Below are 25,046 nucleotides of genomic sequence, written 5' to 3' on the forward strand. Positions count from 1 at the left end.
GTTGTTTATTTCCTGTTATTCCCTACATATCTAGCAGATTGTGATTTTTGAAGATCTTTTCAACCATATTTGATCCAGTTTTAACATGTGTATAACTCACTTGACCTGCAAGTCACATAAAGTGATTACTGTCTGAGACATACCAAATCATTTATTTGTTAATCTGGAAAATTACATAGTCGAAGGCCTGTTATTGAATATGATTCTCTTAGTTTCATCTTTGTCAAAACAAATCCATTAAAACATCCCTTAACATAAATACTTTATATATATCATTTAGGGTTAGGGTCACCAGGTTCCACCAGATTTCACTTCTATACCCATTGATCGACATATTATAATTACTATTACATATTATAATTAACATTTGGAAATTGTGCTGTTTTTATTTTTCCCTTTATTTTTATCTGAAGATCTGCAACCCTTGCACATATTGCTACCTAGGCTGCAGCCCATGTCAAAAAGGTCTTATAGCTTACTAGTGCTGTTCTTCTAAGATCCCACTAGGTGGTACTGCTGTAGCAACTATTACAGCGGCTCTCAGCTCCAAAACTACAACTGTGTGATTTTAGTGTGTACATAATGTATTAGTTCATTCATCCATCCATCCATCATCTATACCCATTTAGTCCTAATTAGGGTCACGGGGATCTGCTGTAGCCTATCCCAGTTCTCTTTGGGTGGACAGGTCACCAGTCCATCACAGAAAATGAATTAGTTATTGTGACAAAAGCATACTAGTGATAAGCCTCACATTCATTCATAACCAATTATTTGTTTTTAGTTTCCTGCTGAAACAAATATGTAGATGTATGTTTCTTTTTCAAATCAGTTGAGCTGATTCACTATAGAACTGCCCCTATCCATGTATGTCCACTGTGCTCCTAGTTCAGAATCTGTGCCGTTAGAGCAGTGGGTGCTTTTACACATGCACATTTTGCATTTACAATATCATCATCAAAAAATCTGACTTTCTGTCATATGTGCTACCATGTCACCAGTATAGTACTCCTGCAAAGCCACAAGAGGCTCTGAAATATCATCAGTGTAAATGCTGGTCAATGTATAGTATCACTAACAGCTAACAACATAATGTTAAGATTAAGTAAGTTTTTTCTGATGGACTAATGGTGCCTCAGCCTGTAGGCCATTTGAAAGCACATAAAATTAGTATTTTACGCCGCATTCTTTGGGAAATGAATAAATGCATCACTCCTAATAGTCACTGTATGTAAAGACTTGTGTATATATATACTATACATATGTGTGGTGTGGTGGGATATGCTAGGTATATGAGTTGTCCTCTGTATCAATGTCAGAGTCACTCCAGGCAGGAAGGTGACAGAGTGATTAACAGCTTAGTCTGTTCACATGACTGAGTGACATTTTTCCATTCAGCCAGTCTGCCTTCACTGCCAAAACACTGTATAGCCTCAGCAGTTACAGTATACACACACACATACACACAAACACCAATACACACTGGCCATGACTTCATAAGAGGCTGGGTTCTGACAGCAGGTTGTGATTGGCTAACAGAAGGCTGAAGGTGTGGTTTAAGGAATATGAATGATTTCAGTCAGGTTTGCACTGATGTAACTGTGCATATCAAGATGACTTCCCCCCACTACAGTAGTTCTGGCTCAGATAGGCTGCAAAGGCTAAAAATTATTTATGATATTCTTTCTGCAACCTTCAATTTTGAATAACCCATCAAATTCTGAATATTTAGTCTGGCATAACAGAGCACTGCCATCAAATCACTGCAATACACAGATCCAAAGGAACTGGATGGCCAGGCTGCACTCAGGCAGCTGCCACTGTTGGGTACTGACTCAGATTGACGATGATGTCACAGGAAGCACAACAATTATTCCCGTGGCATCATATTTATACACAGAAAATCCACATGAAACATGTTCATAGCAAGTGAAATGATTTAAAGCCCCACACTGGACCCAAGACAAGACAGCCTGATAATTAAGTAGACATGCTGTAAGAGCAGATAACTTTAATGCAACTATAAAAAATGTTGTTTTAAGACTTGTTATTTTTGTAAGTGGAGATGTACAATATGCACAGTAACTGTGTTAATCCCATTTGTGGATATTTTTCTATCACAATCTCTAAGAAATAAATCTAGCTCCAGTAGCTGGTTATAATGCTAACCCCATTTATAATACTTTTAATAATTTTATACTGTGTAATTTTCTGATTAAGGGTAATACAATTATTCATCCTATATTCATCCAGGACCAAGACTTTTCTGTTAAAGGGGGAAAAAAAAACATGCATCATCTTATGTTGTTTATTTCCTGAAATACCCTTGTTATTTACATATGTAAAGAAGACTAAACCTAATCCTAAACCTTTAGGAAACATGTATATTCCAAGGGGGATCTCACTCACATTTTATGGGCATTAAGGTTGTTCAGGTTCCCCGACAGTGGGATTGTTGAGAAAAAATCTTCTACAAAGGAAGTATTTTGTTCAAACACATCAAATGAGTCACTTGTGTACTGTGTATAAGCTCTGAAACAGTCTGTACAAACAGTACAAATTTGAAGTTGAATTAACTTGTAATCAATGAAACATATGTATAGTAAATGTGTGAAGTTAGTAATGTATGAAGTTTTACTATCCACACCAAAATCTGTTAAAACACATCAACACAGCACCATCTCTTGTCTCTCCCATAGGGGCACTGCAGTCCTTGTTCACGAATGCTGAGGGTTTTCACCCACCTCTGATATTTGTTGACAGGTGAGCTGAGTCATTTCTGCCCAGCACTTAAATAACCTCTCTGCCTGCTCTCAGCCTCATGCATACTCGTTCATAACTGCACAACACAGAGACACATGGAATATCTGAGTTTTACAGTTTAACTGATCTGTATAGATGAGACTGTAGCTGTCCAAAGGTTGTCTGTCCTGTCCATCTTTCTCATGGCTGTGTATGAGTATTTAAGTGGAGGAGTAAACTTGCAGTAAAAGTTACTCTAACCTTCAAGGCCAGATGTGCTTCTGGACTGTCATGGTGATCTTATCTTTAGACGGTTAAAGGGTTACAACAATTGCGCCTCCAACTCCTGTATTCACTAGCTATAGCTGCTAGCATTATTTGTGTCCTGTTTGGTGCTGAACAGGAAGTGTTCAGTAGATGTTTTTTTTTTTTTTTTTACACTGCAAACAGCTGGTGTTGAATTGAAGGTAGACGAGTGCAGTGAAAGTAGATCAAAACAACTCTACTATTTCAGGCTGCATGATTAATTGTTTTTCAGTCTCAATTTCAATTCAAACCCTTATGCAAACTCAGTCTTATGTGATGATCATTCTGCCATGTTTGCAGTATCAGTGAGATCCGTGGCGTCAAACCCAGACCCTTTTTTTCACTACGCCGTGTTAACCCATAACAGGTATGTACTACGTCATGTAACAAACTGTACATGGTAAGACTCAAAATTCAAAAACAAATCCATAGTGTTTGACATGGTGGAGGGAAAGGCTCCAAAAACAATAATAAAATGAGTCAGCTCGAGAGGAGCCTTCCTGTGAAGGTCAGTAAGATGAACCAAACGCTTTCAACACTAGCATGTGCAATAATAGAAATGTTATAAAGATCTGGACGTAATGTAAAAAATGTCATGCAAAAAATAAGAAAAAGAACATTTCTTTGGTTATGAATCATGACAAAATTGTGATTGAAGTGTAAATTTTAAAAATCTGTATTTTACAGTATTTTACCCAGAATCGTACTAAGTCAGGGGTCAGTGCTCTGGGTTTATCACTGCCAGTCACATTTTCACCATAGTTGATCATATAAAAATATTGATTAGTGCAGCTTTAAGTTTATGCACCATCACCTGCTGGTCATGCAAAAACAGACTATAGGCAACCACTATGAACTGAGATAATGTGTGTTATATTGCTTTGAATTTTAATTTTTACGGGATATATTATTGTTTTCAATAAAAGTGTAACTTCGTAAAAGTTAATTGGTATTGCCCATCATTACCATCAGTTATGCAAACATCTTACTGATTGCATTGCTGGGATCTGAGGACAATCAGATAATAATAATAATTAATATTTCCCTACTGATTGCCGGGCTGGGTATCAAACCTCAGATCGACCATCATTAAGTTAAAAACTGAACAGCTAGCACTGTTTCTTCAATGTTTTATTCAAAAGACCCTGATTAAAGTAATTTGCTGATACCCCTTTGTTAGATTTGGGATATAAGGTAGCTCCCCTCTCCTTCTTCTGTTCTGTCTCTGTTATGGGGTCACCCAGAGGGTCAATTTAACCAACTGGATTAAACCAGCTGAGACCCCCAACCCTCCCTTCTTGCTCCTCCCTGTGACAAATCAGAGGAACCTCTTTTCATTCTTGGCACCCCAACCCTGCAGACTAATGTGATGAGTAATACCTTTGCTTTTTTGTTTATTTGCAGCAAAGAAGCAGCCTGAGATGATGGAGATGATGATATTATAGTATGACAAGGGAACATGTTAAATAGAAGCAGGGTTGATGATGATGCTGTGATGATTTTCACAGCAGACCTGCAATGTCAAAACACTTTTTTTGCTGGAAGTGTGTGAGACCTGACATTATGAGGACACACTGTGTATGTGGGAGAGGCAACAGTTGCAGTGAATATAAGTGGTGCAGTTATTCAGCTTTAATTATTATCTATAGTCAGTATATACTGTGTTGACAACAGGACTTATTTCTGTCATGCTAATGAAATGTGGCACAGGCGGTTACTAGCTGGAGGAGCACACAGTGCTGCAGGAGCAGAGAAGAAAGCGATGTCATGCAAAATAAGACTTTTCTTGCTACTTAGGCAGTGTACCAAATCTCAGTGAACAGAGAGAGTGTGGAGGAGGGAGGGAGGGTGTGTGATTGTGTGTGTGTAATAAAAACTGAGTGAGACCCGGGGAAAACGTCATCTGCCTGGACCGGACTAACGGACCACAAGCATACGAGCACCAGCCGGGGGAAGGACAGTGGCTCCTCTGTGAAGCCGGACAGAGAGTCACTGTGCTCGGACAGGAAACTATTACCGTTCCCGGTCCTCACAGCGGCAGCAGCAGCCGTCTCGGGCAGCGGGGCTGGAGGACACTGCGGACAGTGACCCTAGGAGCAGGTCTTAGTGAGTGTTTGGCCGAAAGGGGACATGGCTTCTTCTCCGGTGACCCCAGCATCGCTCGAAGGAGGGACCCCTTCTCCCACCGGGAATGAACCCGCTACAACCCGACAGGTATGTGCCACTTTTCCATGCACGTTCCATTTAGTTTCCATTCAAGCTGTTGTGGAAAACAACAACACACCGAACTTCATTTGAAAATACATACTTTTAAAGCTTACTCGGGCATCTGCAGAGGCGTATACAAACAAGACCACCACTTTAGTTATTGTCTGATTCAGAAGATAGTCCTCTTAAATTCGGCGCTGAAATTTAAATAAAATCCAAATTTCTAATCCTTTAATCCTTTAATCACCTGTCATAGAAATGAACAGACGGTATTATTAAGCCGATGCCCATAACTATTTAGGAAAGTTCCTATTTTATTGACAGTGTCACTTGGTTAATTGTTTGCGCACCGTGTTCATCCAAATACTTCATCACATATGCGAGCGCCTGAGTCATCCCTATCACGTACACACAGCGTCTTCTGGTGCCAAAGGAACCACTGAGCCGATAGACTTTGAGTGGATTGGGGTGTGACGTTGCTGATGACACAATGTTTGTACGTCGCTGTCACTTTTACTCGAGTGCTGGGGGATACTTAGTCCCGTAACAGATAGGGAAGGCGTTTCCCTGAATGTAAGTACCATTGTCCAAATCACTGCTGTGAAGTCATGAAGTGGGCTGCTAGTCCTATTACTATCCAGATGTTTTCTTGAGAAGCAGAAAATAATGTGGCCCACTCAGTGTTTTTAGATGCACTTTTGCCTTACTTCCGGTGCCCTTGTGGATGAGTCAACAAAGAACCAGTGTGTGTGTCTGTAAGACAGTATTAAAGACAGAGTGCCCTGAAAGTCATGTTTAGCCAGCTTGCTGCAGGTGTCCTTTGAGAAAGCAAGTTTGTTTACAGCTGAAGTCTTCCTAACAGGTGTATGGTGGTATCAGTATCACCAGTCTGGCAGCACTGACATCCTAATGTGTAGACATGGATGGAGTGACAAGAATGCAAAGTGAATGCCAGACTTACAGTACGTGGCTGCTTGCTCCCTAACCTGAGTCCAGAGGACATCAGAGGGGTTGGAAGAAAGACACTGAAGCTGCAGTTTGAATTGTGAATTGAATTTCAGTACCTACTTCAGTGATGGCAGTCACTGGTGATAAACCACGTAGCCTTGTCTTTGTTTTAGAGTTAGAAATAGGACTGGCCATGCTGCATGCATAGTTTACAAGGAGTGTTATCTGTCCTAGTGGAACGCTTGTGTTTGATCACACACTTACACACAGTTAGATCACCACTTCTGCTAATTTGGTCAATATCTTACAGAACCTGGTCACCCTAGATCATCATCACGTCTCACAAAAGCTGTATCCTTTTATACACTGTTTGCTTACATGCTAGTATGGACGCTATAGCCTGTATCATGAAAAGTTCACAGCCATGCACTGCTCACTGTCATATATCATATGACAGACAGTTTTGTGCTGGTAGGTGTCAATCTAGCTGGCAAAAAGTGCTGAACTTTTCATGCAGTCTTGGTAGGCATGATGTATCTTGTAAGTAGGGCCGCAATGATTACTCGAGTAAATCGAGAAACTCGATTACAAGAAATCCTCAAAGTAAATTCTTTGCCTCGAGTAATCATTTAATTATTATCATTTGCATTATCAGACCTACTCCACATAGGGATCATTGCTCCACACGGACCGTAATCACTGTTGCACAACACATTTCAATTTATGTATTTCCTGTACTCATATTAACCATTGCAAAACCCTGCACTGTTGTGGATATGGTTCATACATTGTTTGATATGTCAAATAAGAACTTATTACAGGCTAGGTATCACAGTGATGTGAGATATGCAGGAATGGACTGATCATCAGTTCTTCTAATGCAACCACAGGGGGCCACAATCCTGTGTCTTCATGTGCCGGTCCCAAGTCCGGGTAAATGCAGAGGGTTGTGTCAGGAAGGGCATCCAACATAAAATTTAAGCCAAATCAAACATGCGAATCACAAATATGACTTCCATACTGGATTGGTCGCAGCCCGGGAAAACAATGACCGCCACTGGTGCTGTTGACCTACAGGGTGCCAGTGGAAATTGGACTCCTGTTGGTCGAAGAAGGAGAGGAGCAAGGCGTGTTCATGGGCAAAGAGAGAAGAGGAAGGGCAGGAGTGTATGACTTAGAGTAGGGACTTTGAATGTAGGGACTTTGTCAGGGAAAACTAGAGAGTTGGCTGATATGATGGAGAGAAGAAAGGTGGATATCTTGTGTGTTCAGGAGACCAGGTGGAAAGGTAGCAAGGTCTATAGATTAGGAGGGGGGGTCAAGCTGTTTTATCATGGTGTGGATGGAAAGAGGAATGGAGTAGGAGTGATCCTGAAGGAGGATTTTGATAGGAATGTTCTGGAGGTGAAGACAGTGTCAGATAGGGTATTGAGTCTGAAGCTGGAAGTTGAAGGTGTGATGTTGAATGTTGTCAGTGGTTATGCCCCACAGGTAGGATGTGAGTTAGAAGAGAAGGAGAAATTCTAGAGGGAGATGGATGAGGTGATTCGGGGTATCCCTAGTGGTGAGAGAGTGGTGATTGGGGCAGACTTCAATGGACATGTTGGTGAGGGAAACAGAGGTGATGAGGAAGTGATGGGTAAGTTTGGTATGCAGGACAGGAATGCAGAAGGACAGATGGTGACAGACTTCGCAAAAAGGATAGAAATGTCTGTAGTGAACACATTTTTCCAGAAAAGGAGGGAGGGAGGAGCATAGGGTGACATATAGGAGTGGAGGCAGGAGCACACAAGTTCAATTCAATTCAATTCAATTTTATTTGTATAGCGCCAAATCACAATACAAATCATCTCAAGGCACTTTACAAAAACTAAAACTAAAAACCCAACAATTCCCTTATGAGCAAGCACTTGGCGACAGTGGAGAGGAAAAAACTCCCTTTAACGGAAGAAAAAAACCTCCAGCAGAACCGGGCTCAGTTTGGGCGGCCATCTGCCTCGACCGGTTGGGGTGAGTGGATAGAGCAGAGAGAAAAGAACAGCAACAATAAACAACAAATAGACACTGCAAGTTGGTGGGGCCAGTAACTGCACATCAGCGATAAACAGCTCCAGGACCAGGGACACCTGCAGAAGGTACAGAGAGAGAGAGAGAGGGAGGGAGAGAGCACAAACTAGGGTAGAGAGAGAGAGCACAAGGTTAGTAACATTCAATGGTGGAATATACATGAGGTGGGAGAGAAGGGTGGGGGGGTTAGGGTAGGGGAGCTCAGTGCACCGATGGTCCTCGGGCAGTCTAGGCCTATAGCAGCATAACTAACTAAGGGATGGTTCAGGGTTGCCTGAAGCCAGCCCTAACTATATGCTTTGTCAAAGAGGAAGGTTTTAAGTCTAGCCTTAAAAGTACAGAGAGTGTCTGCCTCCTGAACCCAGGCTGAGAGCTGGTTCCACAGGAGAGGAGCTTGATAGCTAAAGGCTCTGCCTCCCATTCTGCTTTTGAGAACTCTGGGAACCACAAGTAGGCCTGCACTCTGAGAGCGAAGTGGTCTATTGGGATAATATGGTACTATGAGGTCTTTAAGGTATGAAGGAGCTTGATTATGAAGGGATTTGTATGTGAGAAGAAGGATTTTAAATTCTATTCTATATTTTACAGGGAGCCAATGAAGAGAAGCCAATATAGGAGAAATATGATCTCTCTTGCTAGTTCCTGTCAGGACTCTGGCTGCGGCATTCTGGATTAATTGGAGGCTTTTTATTAAGATATTAGGACATCCAGATAGTAATGAGTTACAGTAATCTAGCCTTGAGGAAACAAATGCATGGACTAGTTTTTCTGCATCATTTTGAGACAGGATGTTCCTAATTTTGGAAATGTTGCGCAGGTGAAAGAATGCAGTTCTAGAAATTTGTTTTATGTGTGAGTTAAAGGACATGTCCTGGTCAAAAATAACTCCAAGGTTTTTTACAGTAGTTGATTACATCTTGTGGAGACGTTTCAACCTGAAAGAGATCAGGGACTGCAAAGTAGTGGCCGGGGAGAGTGTAGCCAGACAACATAGGGTGGTGGTGTGTAGGATGACTCTGGTGGTGAGGAAGATGAAGAGGACAATGGCAGAGCAGAGGACCAAGTGGTGGAAGTTGAAAAAGGAAGGGTGTTGTGTGGCTTTCAGGGAGGAGCTGAAACAGGCTCTGGGAGGTCATGAGGCTCTTCCAGATGACTGGACAGCTACAGCTAAAGTGATCAGGGAGGCAGGTAGGAGGGTACTTGGTGTGTCATCTGGAAAGAGGAAAGCAGATAAGGAGACTTGGTGGTGGAATGAGGAAGTTCAGGAGTGTGTTAAGGGGAAAAGGTTAGCTAAGAAGAAGTCGGACACTGAGAGGACAGAAGAGAACAGACAGGAGTACAGGGAGATGCAGCGTAAAGTGAAGGTAGAGGTGGCAAAGGCCAAACAAAGGGCATATGAGGATTTGTATGATAGGTTGGACACTAAGGAGGGAGAGGTGGATTTGTACAGGTTGGCGAGGCAGAGAGACAGAGATGGGAAGGATGTGCAGCAGGTTAGGGTGATTAAGGACAGGGATGGAAATGTGTTGACAGGTGCCACAAGTGTGATGAAAGATGGAAGGAATACTTTGAAGAGTTGATGAATGAGGAAAATGTTAAAGAGCACAGAATAGAAGAGGTGACTGTTGTGGAGCAGGAAGTAGCAAAGATCAGTAAGGATGAAGTGAGGAAGGCATTGAAGAGGATGAAGAGTGGAAAGGCAGTTGGTCCTGACGACATACCTGTGGAGGTATGGAAGTGTTTAGGAGAGGTGGCAGTAGAGTTTTTGACTGGGCTACTTAAGAAGATCTTGGACAGTGAGAGGATGCCTGAGGAATGGAGGAGAAGTGTACTGGTGCCCATCTTTAAGAACAAGGGAGACGTGCAGAGTTGTGGAAACTACAGAGGAATAAAGCTGATGAGTCACACAATGAAGTTATGGGAAAGAGTAGTGGAGGCTAGGCTGAGATCAGAAGTGAGCATTTGTGAGCAGCAGTATGGTTTCATGCCAAGAAAGAGAACCACAGATGCAATATTTGCTTTGAGAATGCTGATGGAGAAGTACAGAGGGCCAGAAGGAGCTGTATTGTGTCTTTGTAGATTTGGAAAAAGTGTATGACAGGGTGCTGAGAGAGGAGCTGTGGTTTTGTATGAGGAAGTCTGGAGTGGCAGAGAAGTATGTTCGAGTGGTGCAGGACATGTATGAGAGCTGTAAGACAGTGGTGAGGTGTGCTGTAGGAGTGACAGAGGAGTTCAAGGTGGAGGTGGGACTGCATCAAGGATCGACTTTGAGCCCCTTCTTGTTTGCTGTGGTGATGGACAGGCTGACAGATGAGGTTAGACAGGAATCTCTGTGGACAGTGATGTTTGCAGATGACATTGTCATCTGTAGTGAGAGCAGGGAGCAGGTGGAGGAAAATCTAGAGAGGTGGAGGTTTGCTCTGGAAAGGAGAGGAATGAAGCTTAGCTTAGTAAAACAGAGTACATGTGTGTAAATGAGAGGGACTCAAGTAGAACTGTGAGGTTACAGGGAGTAGAGGTGAAGAAGGTGGAGGATTTTAAGGACCTAGGGTCAACAGTCCAGAGCAACAGAGAGTGTGGAAAAAAAGTGAAGAGACGTGTGCAAGCAGGTTGGAACAGGTGGAGGAAAGTGTCAGGTGTGATGTGTGACAAAAGACTGTCAGCAAAAATGAAAGGAAAGGTGGACAAGACAGTGGTGAGACCAGCAATATTGTATGGTTTAGAGACAGTGGCACTGAGAAAAAGACAGGAGGCAGAGCTGGAGGTAGCAGAGCTGAAGATGTTGAGGTTCTCTCTGGGAGGGACGAGGATGGATAGGATCAGGAATGAGGACATCAGAGGGACACCTTATGTTAGATGTTTTGGAGAAAAAGCCAGCGAAGCCAGATTGAGATGGTTTGGACATGTTCAGAGGAGGGACAGTGAATACATTGGTAAAAGGATGCTGAGGATAGAGCTGCCAGGAAGGAGGCCTAGAGGAAGACCAAAGAGGAGGTTCTTGGATGTAGTGAAGGAGGACATGAGGATAGTTGGTGTGGGTGAGGAGGATACAGAGGATAGGGTTAAATGGAGGCAGATGATTCGCTGTGGCGACCTCTGAAGGGAGCAGCTGAAAGGAAAAGAAGAAGAAGAACTGATCATCAGTTTTTCTCATGCTTGCTTTGTGACAAGAACAAGAAAGACATAATTTATCTGCTTTTGGTTTGTCATTTTGTCATACCAGTTGTTAAATCCTGAAGGCAAACTTGAATAAAATCACAGATCAAATCACCCTCAATAAGCAAATGGCCTTGTGGACCTTTGAAACATGTTCTTTGTAATATGTACATGAGATAAAACCAGGTCTGTTCAATGCATAGGCCAAATAATCAGAAGAGCTTTTTGGAGTAGGTTTTGTAACATTACAAATAACAGAGGCAAGTTCCTGTTTGCATCAACTGCAGTCTTCAGGATGTTAATCTCTGTGCATGTAAAAGTAGAGTGATCAACATTGCAAACAGAAGTGTGTGGCTGGTGATGATGGACAGGGCAATTAGAGGAGGGCGAACTTGCGGTTTGCCTTCAGGTCTGCTCCTGTAGAGGAGGACATCTGCCACTATTTTCTCAGTCTAAACCAACGTCACATAGTGACTGACAAAATGAGTCTGTGGCAATGCTGGCAGTGTGGTTCTCTTCTCTGTTAACAGAGAGGATAGAAGAGAAACACAATGCTTCAGTGATCAATTAAAGGATGTTAATGTTATAGTCAGTAGGACTGCACATTAGGTTTCAGGTTCCGTCTTTGAAGTTCAGTGAGAAATATGGATCGATGAGCAGGGAGATTGAGTAAGGACTTAAATTTGAGATGCTTAGTGGTTCAAATCCCAGAACAGCTTAGATTGAAATGTAAGGGAGAGAGTGATGGTAAATGCTCCTGCAGAAAGCTGCCATAATTTGGGCCATTTTTTTATCAGCAATAATAGAAATTGTTTGGATATGGAAATGCAGCAACACAGCTAAAATCAAGTCAGATGGTAGGAAACATGAGTAGTCAGATGATCAGACAAAAAAAAAACAAAGCGGTTAGCCCCAGCTCTTTCTTGGTTTCTGATGTGTGTGTACACAGTTTTATTGTGCAATGGAAAACATCAGCCAAATTCAGTTTGAGTCTACATTCAAGTCCACACAGTGTTGGCTCTCAAACTTTAGCTATTTATGTTGCACCTCTGTAACATGCAGCATTTCTGAGGACCCACTCTGCCAAAGATGTAGACATATTACATGTTTACTTCTTAGCAGCAGGGGAGAGGCACAGAAAAGCAAAGGGATGGAGGTAACAGGTTATATATGTGATCCATGTGCTGTGAGACACTGTGATTGATTCCCTGAAGTGATGTCACTGAAATCTCACACTGTTACAGTGAAACACACTTCACCACTAGTTTTCTGTCACACCTCTGGTCTCATTGGAGCATATGGGGGTTCCTCCTTTAGAGTTACAACGGCAGCATCCGCCTCTGTCTCTGCCGCTACATGACTAAGCATTTTCCCAGCAGATCAGACACTTAAAGCCTTTGGAAGGTGCAGAACACTGGGCAGTGGCTTTAAATAGAAATATGCAACATTTAAGAACTATTCTTCAAATGTTTTTTTAAATTTTACTCATCGAATTATACATAGAAATGAACTGTGATACCTTGATAAATACTGTACTCAAATAATACCATAGAATCATGGCATTTGTTTCTAAGGGACTAACAATACTATGGCATTGTCAATACTATTGTTTCTCAAAACCAGGACTACAAGTCACATAAACCTTTTTGTTGTTCATGTTGTTTTTGTTGTTCTTTACTGATGCAGCTTCTCCTTATTAGCTACCTGTCAGATAGATATGACAAGTCCTTCACTGTAAGACACAAACTACAGCATCACACTCTTTTACAGGGTCTGGTAATAAGTTATAAATGAGAAGCAACAGAAGGATTACAAAAATTGAGACATACATCCACCTCTAGACTTTGGCTGACAGGAATCAGCAAATGTCTGTAAAAGCCTATTCATCATCCAGCAGTGCCAGCAATCCCAGCCATACAGCCAGTCTTCCTCCAGCCACTGTGGTCAGCATCCCACACACAGACTGAGGAGGGAAAGAAAAAAGAGAATTTCTAGGCTTTTCTTAAGGATGACTACACAGATGAGGAAGTTTAAGCCTAAAAATTAAATCAAGTGTCATAAATTGCCATTTTTTTGATCACAGGATTTTGCTGTAAATGTCACAGTACTAGGCAGGGGCTTTGTTATGTGTTGTTTCACCAAAACCAATTAATTGCAAGTGAAAATATGTTCATTTAAGAGTTTGTTGCTTTGTTGCTAATTTTTGTACTTGTATCTTGGTATCCAATTATGTAGGAAGATGATGTATACATCCCTAATTTTGTTGACAAAGCTCTGATTTAATATGTTTGTCTCACTGAACAAATTAGAGATGTGGGTGGTGATTCTGAGGTCTGGAGCCGCTCTCTGCTACAGCAGCAGTTAGTTGCATGTCTGACTTTTTTAACCATATCGGCACAGTGGTGAAAACAGAAATGTTGGTACATGTTTAGATAGTTTCACGGTTACTAGACATTTGTCCTATTGACTTGGTTATCCTCTGAGTTTTTCTGTGTCATTACAGGTTTGAGTTAAATGTCTCAAGAACTATTTGATGGATTGGCATGAAATGTATGTTTCCCACAGGGTGAAATGTAACTTTGGTGACCCAATGATTTTTTTATCTTGTGTCACCATCAGTTTTAATTCCAGCTGCTTTATGACCAATATCTGTACAGGAGATGACAAACCCACCAATCCTAGCTGTACACTGTGGTTACAGGATCACAGGCAGCATATTGCTGTTTGCTTTGGTTTAATGCAAAACCTTCTTGAGTGACATATGTATAATGTAAGTGTACATATGTCATGTATTGATGCAAACTAAATAGAACAAAGCCAACATTGCCTACAGTTTAGCAAAATTTCTATATTATTTTCCCTTGAATGTGAAAAATCATTGGCATCAGAGCCAAAACTCTAAATCCCGTTTGGTTTCTGTCCTAGTCCATCTCTAGGCTAACAATAATGGGTGTTATTGGCAGGCTGCTAAGTATCATACCACACAGATGTGTGGCTCAGCTGGCATGGACAGATGTACTGGGCTCAGTTTGCTGTGTCATGCTGGTGTTTATTAAATCTGTAACTGCTGATCTGCCCAATCAGACCTCACTCTCTTCTGAATTATTTCGATATACAGTATCTCTGAATTATACTTTTCCTCTTTTCCTCTTCTCATACATTCTCTTTGTTGTCCATGTTTGTCCTGTGACACATCAGCTGTTGACAAACCAGTCTTGAGCTGTGGTGGAGGCTGGAGGATAGATAAATTAAGAAATGAGGAACAATTGGAAAGACAAATACTTTCAGTATTTTTTCATTGTCTGTTTTCTTACATTATTCTTTACAGCACAGAGATCAGCATACATGCTTAACACTGCTCCAGTACCATGTGTACACTGACTACCTGTAGTAAACCTGTAACACTATGATGACTGAATAAACTTTCTATCAATAAATTTCTATTCTAAGATGCATTTGGTCTCAGAACTGTCACTTGAGCAAAGTATGACCATTTGATTTAGTCCCCATCAAGATTATGGTTTTTAGATTGCTGTGGGAAGATGCCATGAAACGCGGTTAAAAGTTTGAACTTGAACAATCATTTTCTTTGTGTATTCTTCTCTATTCTAGTCATGTCCTTTGCAGCTATAGTGAATCTCTTTAAACAGATAATACACAGGAAAGGAAGAAAGAATGTTACCCAGTAGATATAAATGGGACTTGGAGTCATAATGTGTCCTCAGAGTTATGCATTGTCCCCACAGTTCAGTAGATTATAATCAGTCCGTTTCTATAAACTGATGAGAACATGGGCATTTTAAGTCCACACATGCCATATCCTAAGCCAAATGTCTGGGGAACAGTTATTGGTTTTGGTGTTGAACCCGATGTTGTGGGTCAGTGTTTTTCCTCTAAGGCACCTTTACTGCCTCCTGTTGCCCTCAGCCTCTCACTGACTTACTCTGATCTGAATCTGAAGGCACCAATAGCATATTTGCACTAGTGTGGGTTCATAGAGACTATTTAGACAGGCCTCCAGGCACTGAGCTGTGGGCATATGTCACATTGGTGGCATGCCTAGACCGGGCTTCCTGGGGTGGTGTGTCAAGTCTTTGTGTGTGCACACAGAATGGGGACAAGCAGGACATATGAAGTATGAAGAGATGAATCACATAAGCAGAAGCAAGTGTGAACTGGAGGCTCTTCTTGTTGTGTGTGTGCATGTAAATAGCAGACTCTGTGTCCAGGGATGTCAGCACCCTCAACAGGACAAAGCCAACACTTGTGTTCATCAGAGAGGAGGCGGATTTTAGGGAGCTGTCTCTTTCTCAGAAAACAAATTGGCTGTTTGATCAGACAGCTTTCTTTCACTTTCTGCATCTTTTTATCTTTGTATGTAGGATTTCTCATTTCTATTGCAGTAAACAGATACTCTGCACAAGTTGCATCTCATCCCAAAAGCAGGCCATTTCAAAACATCCTTTCCTTCAGTCTAGATTAATAACTTTGACTTGGTCTTGCTAGATTCATAAATCATTCATCATATTCAATATACTTTATCAGGATAGACTTTCCTGACAAACAGGTCTATTTTAAGAGTACCTAAATTAAGGCTGACCTACAGCTGTCTGAGAGGTCAGTGGACCTGGCTCTCCAGCTCCCAGGAAGCAAATGTGATGTGTGTGTGTCTTTTTTACTGACTGCAGTAACACTGACAATTTAAAGAAATGAATTAGATCAGTATGTTGCACTAACAGTTATATGCAGTTAAAGCATTATTTTCTACATGTAACAGGATGTGGTCCATAGATACTGAATGCAGCTTTTTACTTTTGACCTTGGGGACAGTTTAATGTGGGACAGTATAACTGGCTTCTATAGAGCTGTGAAAAAACACCACTACACTAGTCAAGCCTAAGATAAATAATAAAAGTTGCTTAGATTTAAGTGCTTTGAAACCGCAAACCCAAAAGCAGCAGCAATGGATTAAATAGTGGTTTTGCTTCTACTGTAAGACAGATTTGTTACTATATCTACTAATTAGCTTACTACCTACAGCAGTAATGAGGGTTACTGTAGGGGAATACTGGCTATGGAACATCAAACTCATTTAATTTTCAGCTTTTCCACCTCTCTCAGTGTTTTAATTACTTACTGAAGTGAAAAATATTCAGTATTCAGTAAATATTGGAAATCCTTTATTTTAATATAACTTCTTTTACTCTTTACCTTTTCAATAAAAATCATTTAACTTTATGTCTCTTTGTGTCATAAAAGAATCGAGTATGTTTCCTGCCAGTCCATTATAGTGGCCAGAATTAGGTGACTAATTTTTTTGTCATTGTGCTGTTTTTGTCACTGCAGTTATGTCCCTAGTTACTGAAATTGAATATTATGCATATTGAAAGCATATTCCAGTGGTATCATTTCATTCTACTAGGAAAAGCCACACAACATGCCCTTTCATTTGTCCCTGTCCCATCCATCAGAGCAGCTCCCTCCTCTCCCACTCTGTGCTGTCTGTGAAGGGGGATTGATGTTCAGCAGATCCTGGGGTGAAGGTTGTTTTGAATGGGCAACCACTGGGCTTGAACTCCCATTACAGTGTGAGGATACTCTGTATCCCATCCAACAGTGGATCAATAGCACTGATGGAGGGGTCAAAACACAGTAAAACACAGTCAGTTTTATCAGGTTCTACTTTCCAGTGTTATGAACTGGTTCATCACAGATATGTGTGTTGGCAATGGTTTGTAGTTGCATGTGGAGATCAGCCAGTAGAGCGGTGTGTATCATGTGGTGTTTACGTGTATGAAGGCAGATTACTTGGCAGGAAATGGTGGAAATTTCTGTGCAGTGAATGGATAAAAGACTTTGAGGATTTCATGTGTTTTGCCTCAGCATTGTTTCAGTTATAAATGGTATTTGAGAAATGTGAACGAATGACTTGAAAACTAAATCTAGCATATCGTTCTGGAAATGTAAGGGACTGTATGAAAATTATTTGTGGGATATGATCAGAAAATATTTCCCTTAAGTGAATGAAGGGTTTTCAAAGGGAGAGGATGGAAGACCTGATATTTTTCATTTATTTCAGCCTTTCTTCCAAGAGTGATTAAACATTATTTATTGAAGTTAGCTTTCATGTGATTCATAACCATGCAGTTTGCCATCAGAAAAAGGCCATTCTTTCTTTTCACTTAAGTAGTAACTAAGAGCTGTGTTATTTTCATTAGCCAACATATGCACCTTCCTTAACATTAGTAAGCACCATAACAGAAAGCAGAATAATAAGGTTACAATAATTCTATTATAAGAATAATAAAAAATTTAAAATGGGAAGATTAAAGATTTTATTTGTCAGAGAATATTCTGAAAACATAGATGTAATTGAATATCATTGTCATATATTTTTATCTTTGGCCACTGCCACTTGTGTACTGATGTTTGGCTGTACACTGACACCTTATAATGTTGACATCTTACTGACTCACCTTACTATTTATTCTCACATATTTGTATATATTCATTTTATGTTACTATTATTATTATCATTTCTACTATTATGTGGATGTTCCCATGCCGTTTTGCTTTCCTAAACTCTATTTTGCTATTTTTGGAGGATTTTTTTTTTGCTTGTTGCTCTGACATAGTCCAAGCAGCTTCATCAGTCTGAGGGAAAGCTGGTATGGAATCTCAAATTTATCTTTCAGGTTGGCTTCACTCCACCAAATAGGCTCATTAGGTGAGCTATGTAAATCAGGTGAGAGTTGTTAAACCCACACTCCTGAGTTGGTTTCACTTCACACCTGGCCTGAATAGGCTTGTTAGGTAAACAATAAAAGTGAGCACAGGTGAGGGTTGTTGGGATCTAATGAGTGACTCTTGTGACCCCTCTGGTCCACAAACTGGGTGTAAAGTGTGTCGTCCCTGGAAGACGTGAAGATGAAAGGGCAGCCTGGTAGATTGAAGATATGGTAGGTCTGAGCCCTCCACCCCTAAGGGAGGGCTTTTCTACTTGAACATAATATAGCTTCTCTGACCCCTCTCTCAAATCTTCTCTGTCCAAAATATGTACATGTCTGTTTTTAAATGAGTGTCTGTTTCCTTTAAATGGAGGTGCACAGCTAATTGTGGTCCTGAGGAGCTGCTTTTCCTGTGCTGGGCCATCCTCCTGTTAAGTGGTTGTTTGGTTTCTCCAATGTAGACTTCTAAGCATTCTTCCTTACAATGGATGGCATTTCCATCATGGCTGGTTCTGTCTGTGTGAACCTGGACTGTTAAAGAAACTTGTTTAATCCACATCCATTCTTCCAATAGCCTGCTTTACATGTTCTGTGTCAAACTGTGCTTCCACTTGGAATGAAATCAATTATCCCTGGTCGCATTAAAAAACACTCAAGGGTGGAGGCCTACTCTGACTGTTGCAGCTTCATTTGATAAATGGCTAGGGCTTGGCACTCCCACCATGCCACTGGGTGCTGTAATCCTATCATAGAATATTCTGAGTAGAAATTACATTAGCATGTTAGTAGGGCTAAACCAGGTGGGGTTTTTAGCTCAAAGCTTAGCTTGGGTGCTGCTGCAGTGCTGGATGTATAGGAAAGATCTGATGACACACATTCTAACACTCAATCATTATCATCTGAGTACAGGCCAAATAATTGAAATAGTTAAAAGATTATTCAGAATGTCTTTTGGGGAACTCTATTAGGTCTGCTGGCTGTTTTCTTAATTCGTGGTTGTGGTCATGGGTCCACCCTAAAGTGAGCACTGCAGCAATCTGTTGTACTTGGTTCCTTAAAGTACAGGGGTGGTGTAATTGTATACTTTCATATGCATTGATTTCATGTCCAGGGTGGATGTATAGGGTAGTGTCTCAGTGTTTGTTATTTCAAAAGACAGAAGTGTGGCTGTAGCTCAATGTATTGAAATTTAGCAAATTAGTAGTAATCAGTGAAAGCTGGCCCTAAAAGTCCTGTTAGATGTATTAACCTATTTTTTGATCAAATGAGTTCTTAAAAATGAAGTTTTGAATAATGCATTTATATTTGGAAAAAAGTATTGTTTGGTATCACTATAGACAGATATTGTTTCAACACTGAACATTTGCAAAGGAACTTTTGCTGAGGACACAATTTTTCACAATTTGTGTCTTTGATTGTGTTTCAGTCCCATGGGGTTGTGTGTCTTTGAAAGGCCACTGATGTGAAACTATTCACAAATTATTTATGTAACAAATTACTAGCATGCAGTATATGGGTGATTCACACAGGATTCAAAACACTTGATGTCCTCAGGTCATGTTAGTACTAATTGAATAGTGCTGTGTTCCTCTGGCTTCATGCTGACACAGTACTGATTCTACACATACATTTATCTTCATATCTAACCATATTTTTGTTTTAGGCCTCTTCACCTGGTGCAGCATTCATTACAGTGAGTCTAGAACTGTTCAACCATCATGTGTCATAACACACTGAACCTGATCCTGCTGATTTGGCCTGTTACTAACCAACAATACTTTAGAAAACATCATGTTTCTTATCCCATTGGTCTCTGTCTCTCCCATCCCTCAGCCTCTTTTGCCCTTTCCTTATCACAAACTCACATGCTGATTTGGAGTGGTTTCTCTTCCCTGAGGCTTTTCTTTGTTTGTGTATGTTCAGTATGTGTCTTCATCCCTGTAAAATCAGCTCAGGCATCCTTCCTGTCTGTGTTCAGCTCTGGTTCTGGAGCCTGTGGTTCCGTGGTTGCAGCTGTTGTGTGACTTTGGTCAAACTGATGTAATGGTTTGGACCTCACTCAAAATGCTAATTAGGTCTCAACTTGAATACTGGTTGCTGTGTGTTTGGAAGAAGTTACAAACTCCTTTTATCCCTGAGCCATAACATTATGACCACTGACAGATAAAGTGAATAACACTGATTATCTTGTTACCGTGGCATCTGCCAGCAAGTTGGGTATATTAAGCAGCAGGTGAACATTAATTCTGCAAAGTTGATGTGTTGGACACAGGAAAAACAGGCAAGTGTAAGGATCTGAGCGACTCTGACAGGGGCCAAAGGCTGGATGACTGGGTCAGACCATCTCCCAAACTACAGATCTTGTTGGGTGTTCCTGGTCTGCAGTGGTTAGTACTGACCAAAGGTTGTCTAAGGAAGGACAAACAGTGAATAGACGACAGGGTCATGGGTGTCCAAGGCTCACTGATGATGAAGTTAACCTACTGTCAATTAAACTTTCAAATTTCATTCATACTTCTCAAAAAATCCCATTTTTAAAAAATCTTTCTCTCTATGAAGAGAAACATTCAGTGGCTGTAGTGGTGATATCACAACTAAAGTGGGGAGAATTTTGAATTTATTAAAAAATGATCTCTAACTTGTCCTCATGATCACAGTTTTCACCCCTTTTGATATGTTTTTCACTGAATGGTGGACAAATGCGTGTTTCTCTTCCTGTCGGTGGAACTATGAAAGCTAATGTGCAGTGAGCTGCAGAGTGACACAAGTGCCAACCTACTGCTGCATTGACTCCTGTGTACACAGTGTTAGACAGGTGGTCTGTTATGGCTGATGACATGTGGATCAAAAATGAATAATAATGAATAAATGCACAAACAGTCTAAATGCACTGCAATAAATGCACTGCACTCTAAACAAAACAAGCACATGCTCAGCTTAGATGCTGGTGACATGTGAACTCTGTATTTAACAATGTAATTCTAAAAGGCAATTGTTCCTTCAAATAATTAAAAAAAAAAAACATTTAGAAATATATATACCGGTACCTGTATGTTCAGTTTTAATATTTTCAGAAATTATTGCAATTTGTGTATCTGTTTGCATTTTCCTCTATTTATTAATGTAACTAATTATTGAACAACTTTTGTTCTGTGTGAAGACAAAGATTGTTTAGTTTTTGTTGTTGGCAGTAATGTAGTTTTTTTGCAGTCCTGTGTGTGCTTATGTCATGCCTGAACGCACCAGCACCTACTGTCTCTCCTTTTCCTTTTATCTCCATACATTTAATACATACACTGTTAGGTTTCTATGTCATCTCAACTGCCTTTATTTCTTTATTGTGATGTGGTGCTTTACAAATAAAAGTGAACTGAACAGTGGCAGGGAGAGTAATTGACCCCCCCCCTGGGGCTGATTCAAACAAAAATCCATCTTTTGGAGCCTCTGATCCACAGCTACAGGAAGTGCTGGTTTGAGATCATTGCTGCCAAAGAGGTTTCTCAAGATAGTAAATCCAAGGCTTTACTTTTTCCACCTGCACCAGGAATCTTCAATGACTGTTTAATAAAGACATGAAAAATGATTAGTATTTGTGTCATTAGCTTAAACACATTGTGTGTTTGTAGCTGTAACTTAGAAGATCAGACCAGTTAATGCTGAACATAAGGTCGTTCCTAAGGATTCACATACTGCATAGACACAGATTTTTGCTTAACTTTACACATTTTGTAAACACCTTTTATGTTATTAGTTTGCACTGCCGATCATGAAGTAGTACCTATGGTATTCTACCTGCTGCTTTAAAGTGACTTTGTTAGCTGTCACACCACCTCTAAAACACACTTTTGAACCTAATTTAATTTTGACACACTCCGGTTTCTGCAGACTGGCAATTGTCAAATGTGGCTCACATTTTTATAGCTTGGTGCTTTAATCGATTCATCTCTCTCACTTAGCACAGGGTGTGTGTGATTCACATGTCCATGTGTGTGCACAACACCATGCTTCCTTACCTGTGTGACTCCTGGCTGTTTTAGCTTTCCTGCTTTGCAGTGTGTGAGCAACACTGAGTCTGCCCTGCTCTTTATTCTTTTGTCATAGTGTACACAATATGATGTCAGTAAGGTCTGGATACTGTAGGGCTGTATAGAGGAATTTTCATTGTGACTGGCCTCATATTAATGTTAATGGTTTTCCAAATAATAGATAATTCTGGACCTAAAGTTTGGCCTTGGTCCTGAGTTTGGATTCTTGCCCAGAGAGACAGATTGTTGGATGAAACAGCCAAGTGTTGCTGTCATAACTCTTCATCTTCCTGAGTTTTGGTATTTTTATACAGGGTTGGAGAGACCTGCCTGATATGTTAAATGTGATCATGTTACAAATAAACACACTGTCAGGGGAAAAATGGTTCTATTCCATAACAGGTCTTCTCTTCTCAGAAAATCAGAAATGAGAACCATATGTCCTCTTGTTTTCTATTTCTCGATCTCTCTCATGCTTGACATTTCTTTGGTCTTACTCTTTCTTCTCAGACTGTTTCAATGGGTACAGCCTCACTATGCTCAGTGAAAACACTGTCACTGTGTTTCAGAAGCACTACGTCAGCTGCCACATTGCTCCAGTCTGAGTGAGAGATAATATAAAACCAAATTGGGGTTTAATTTTTGTAATTTTGGTCAGCATTTCTGTCCTTTTTCATATTGTACCGATCCCTGGTGATTGTTCTGGAGACATAGTGACATCGCTACAACTGATGAGGCAAGAAACAGCTAGAGTTCAGCAATATTATCTAAATGATTTTATTCAGATGTAAAACACAATGCAGATGCACATTAAAATCTGGTAACTTCCATCCATCTATTAGCTTTACCACTACTTTTGTAAAGGGTTTTGTGGGGAATGGTGCCACTGGGTGAGAAATGGTGTACTCCTTGGTCAGGTCTGCAGTCTCTCACAGGGCCGATACACAGTACAACACTACTGGATTTCCTCTGAAGGTGTTTGTAGAAATTAATTTACAAATGTGATTGGTCACTTATTATGGTTTATGTGCTCTTCCACTTTGCCAACAATGAATAAAATGGAGAGAGAATACTGATTTTTTTTTTTTTAATGTTCATTTCAATCCATAAATCTCTGTATTGACCCTGAAAAGACAATAGCAGTCAATCTCTACTACAGGGTCAAGGAGATATTGGAGTTGAAACCCTTATCCTCAGTTTGGATGCTCGCTGATCTGTGCAGCAATGCTGACCTCATTTCTGTAATATCTCAACACATCCTTAGGCCCTGACAGCAATGTTGACTCTCCATTTTAGTATGGTCAACACATTGGAGGTCTCTGCTGCTGAGGGGGAAATCAAACTGGAGCTTGGGTGGAATTGTCTTGTCAAGTCCAGCTGAAATTCAAATAGATCAAACGGTGTCTCAGTGCCTGTTAATCACAATGAAAGTGTTATAAGGTGTTAGGATGTAAGATGAAGGCCTTAGATTTTTTTTAATATTTATTGCTTAATTTGCATGAAATAGTTTTCTTAGTTAGAAGGATGGCTCTAGACAAATTTGTTTAAAATTGCATATTTTCATCCATGCATCCATTCATCCATTATTTATACCTGCTTATTCCTATTTAGGGTCACATGGATCTGCTGCAGCCTATCCCAGCTCTCTTTGGGTGAAAGGCAGGGGTACACCCTGGACAGGTCACCAGTCCATCACAGGGCTGCATATTTTCATTGACCTAGTATACAACTGCCACCTCTAAAATGACTTTAGTTTCAGATTTTGTCAGACTGAATAGTTTTATCTATTCAAGAATTACATGCTCTCACTGCTAGTGTGGTTGTTTCCATGTAGCAAATGACAGGCAGAGGGGGATGAGGTTAGTCAAGGTACTGAGCAGAAATCGGATCTAATTCTGTCAGAGCATTGCCCTGCACTGTACCCTATAACAGGTTAAATCTTCTTTATATATAGTTGAAATATATACATGTTATCATCACCTGGAATGTGTACCTGTTCTGAGCTGGTAGTGTGGTAGATCGTAGATGAGAAGGTATTTACATACAGCAGAAGGAAATATTGCCTTAATTGGTAAAAATCAAAGGATTACAAAAATATTTATGTTTTATTCAGCCTGGGTTCACAATCCTGAATGTCAGTGAGCCAGCAAACCAGTGGGGTTAGAACATCAACATTTCTGCAAGTAATTTTGTCAGAACAGCTTTCAGCAGAGGCAGCAGTGAAAATGTGTGAAATAATCTGTGTCAAGTCAGAGCTCTGATCTGGGACATGGTGTGTGGGTGTACAACACTTTTTTTAAATGGATCTCTTAACCCAAATTGTTGGTGAGTCCTATATCAGTAGCTGCCTCCTGCAGAGCATGCAGCCTATAAGGGTGTGGCCTAAAAGGAGTCAGGCTGATGAACAGTGTTCCCATATTCAACCCCATTTGTTTTGGCAATAATGCTGTGGTGATTCCATTGAGAAGGCACAGGTAAAAATTTACACACCACAGCTGAAAAATAGGTTACTGAGTGACCTATTTCACTTTACACACAGTCCTTTGTGTCAGTGCAGTCAGATTGGAATTTTCTGTGGGTCATTCTGTTGAGTGAAAATGAAAGTGACTTATATGGCCAAGTATGGCGACCCATACTCGGAATTTGTGCTCTGCATTTTTAACCCAATTCCAAAGTGCACCCACACGCCGTGAACACACACACCATGAGCACACACCCGGAACAGTGGGCAGCCAGCACTGCCTGGGGAGCAGTTGGTCAAGGGTCTCACCTCAGTCGTGGTATTGAAGGTGGACAGGGCACCAGCTTACTTACTCTGTGCCCCCGACAATTCCTGCCGGACCTGAGACTCGAACCTGCAGTTACA

The 25,046-nt window shown here is 40.7% G+C and overlaps 1 protein-coding gene across 1 annotated transcript in view; it reads left to right on the forward strand.

Annotated features, from left to right (window-relative positions):
- The first annotated feature begins 4,973 nt into the window (after nt 1–4,973).
- ank2b (ankyrin 2b, neuronal) overlaps nt 4,974–25,046 on the forward strand; it is a 161,845-nt gene continuing 141,772 nt past the window's right edge. Inside the window, exon 1 of the mRNA XM_026330614.1 lies at nt 4,974–5,262. Within this exon, the coding sequence (XP_026186399.1) occupies nt 5,179–5,262 (84 nt within the window). The 5' untranslated portion in view covers nt 4,974–5,178. The remainder of the gene's footprint in view (nt 5,263–25,046) is intronic.

Source organism: Mastacembelus armatus, chromosome 18 (assembly GCF_900324485.2).
Source record: "Mastacembelus armatus chromosome 18, fMasArm1.2, whole genome shotgun sequence".
In the NCBI taxonomy this organism is placed as follows: domain Eukaryota; kingdom Metazoa; phylum Chordata; class Actinopteri; order Synbranchiformes; family Mastacembelidae; genus Mastacembelus; species Mastacembelus armatus.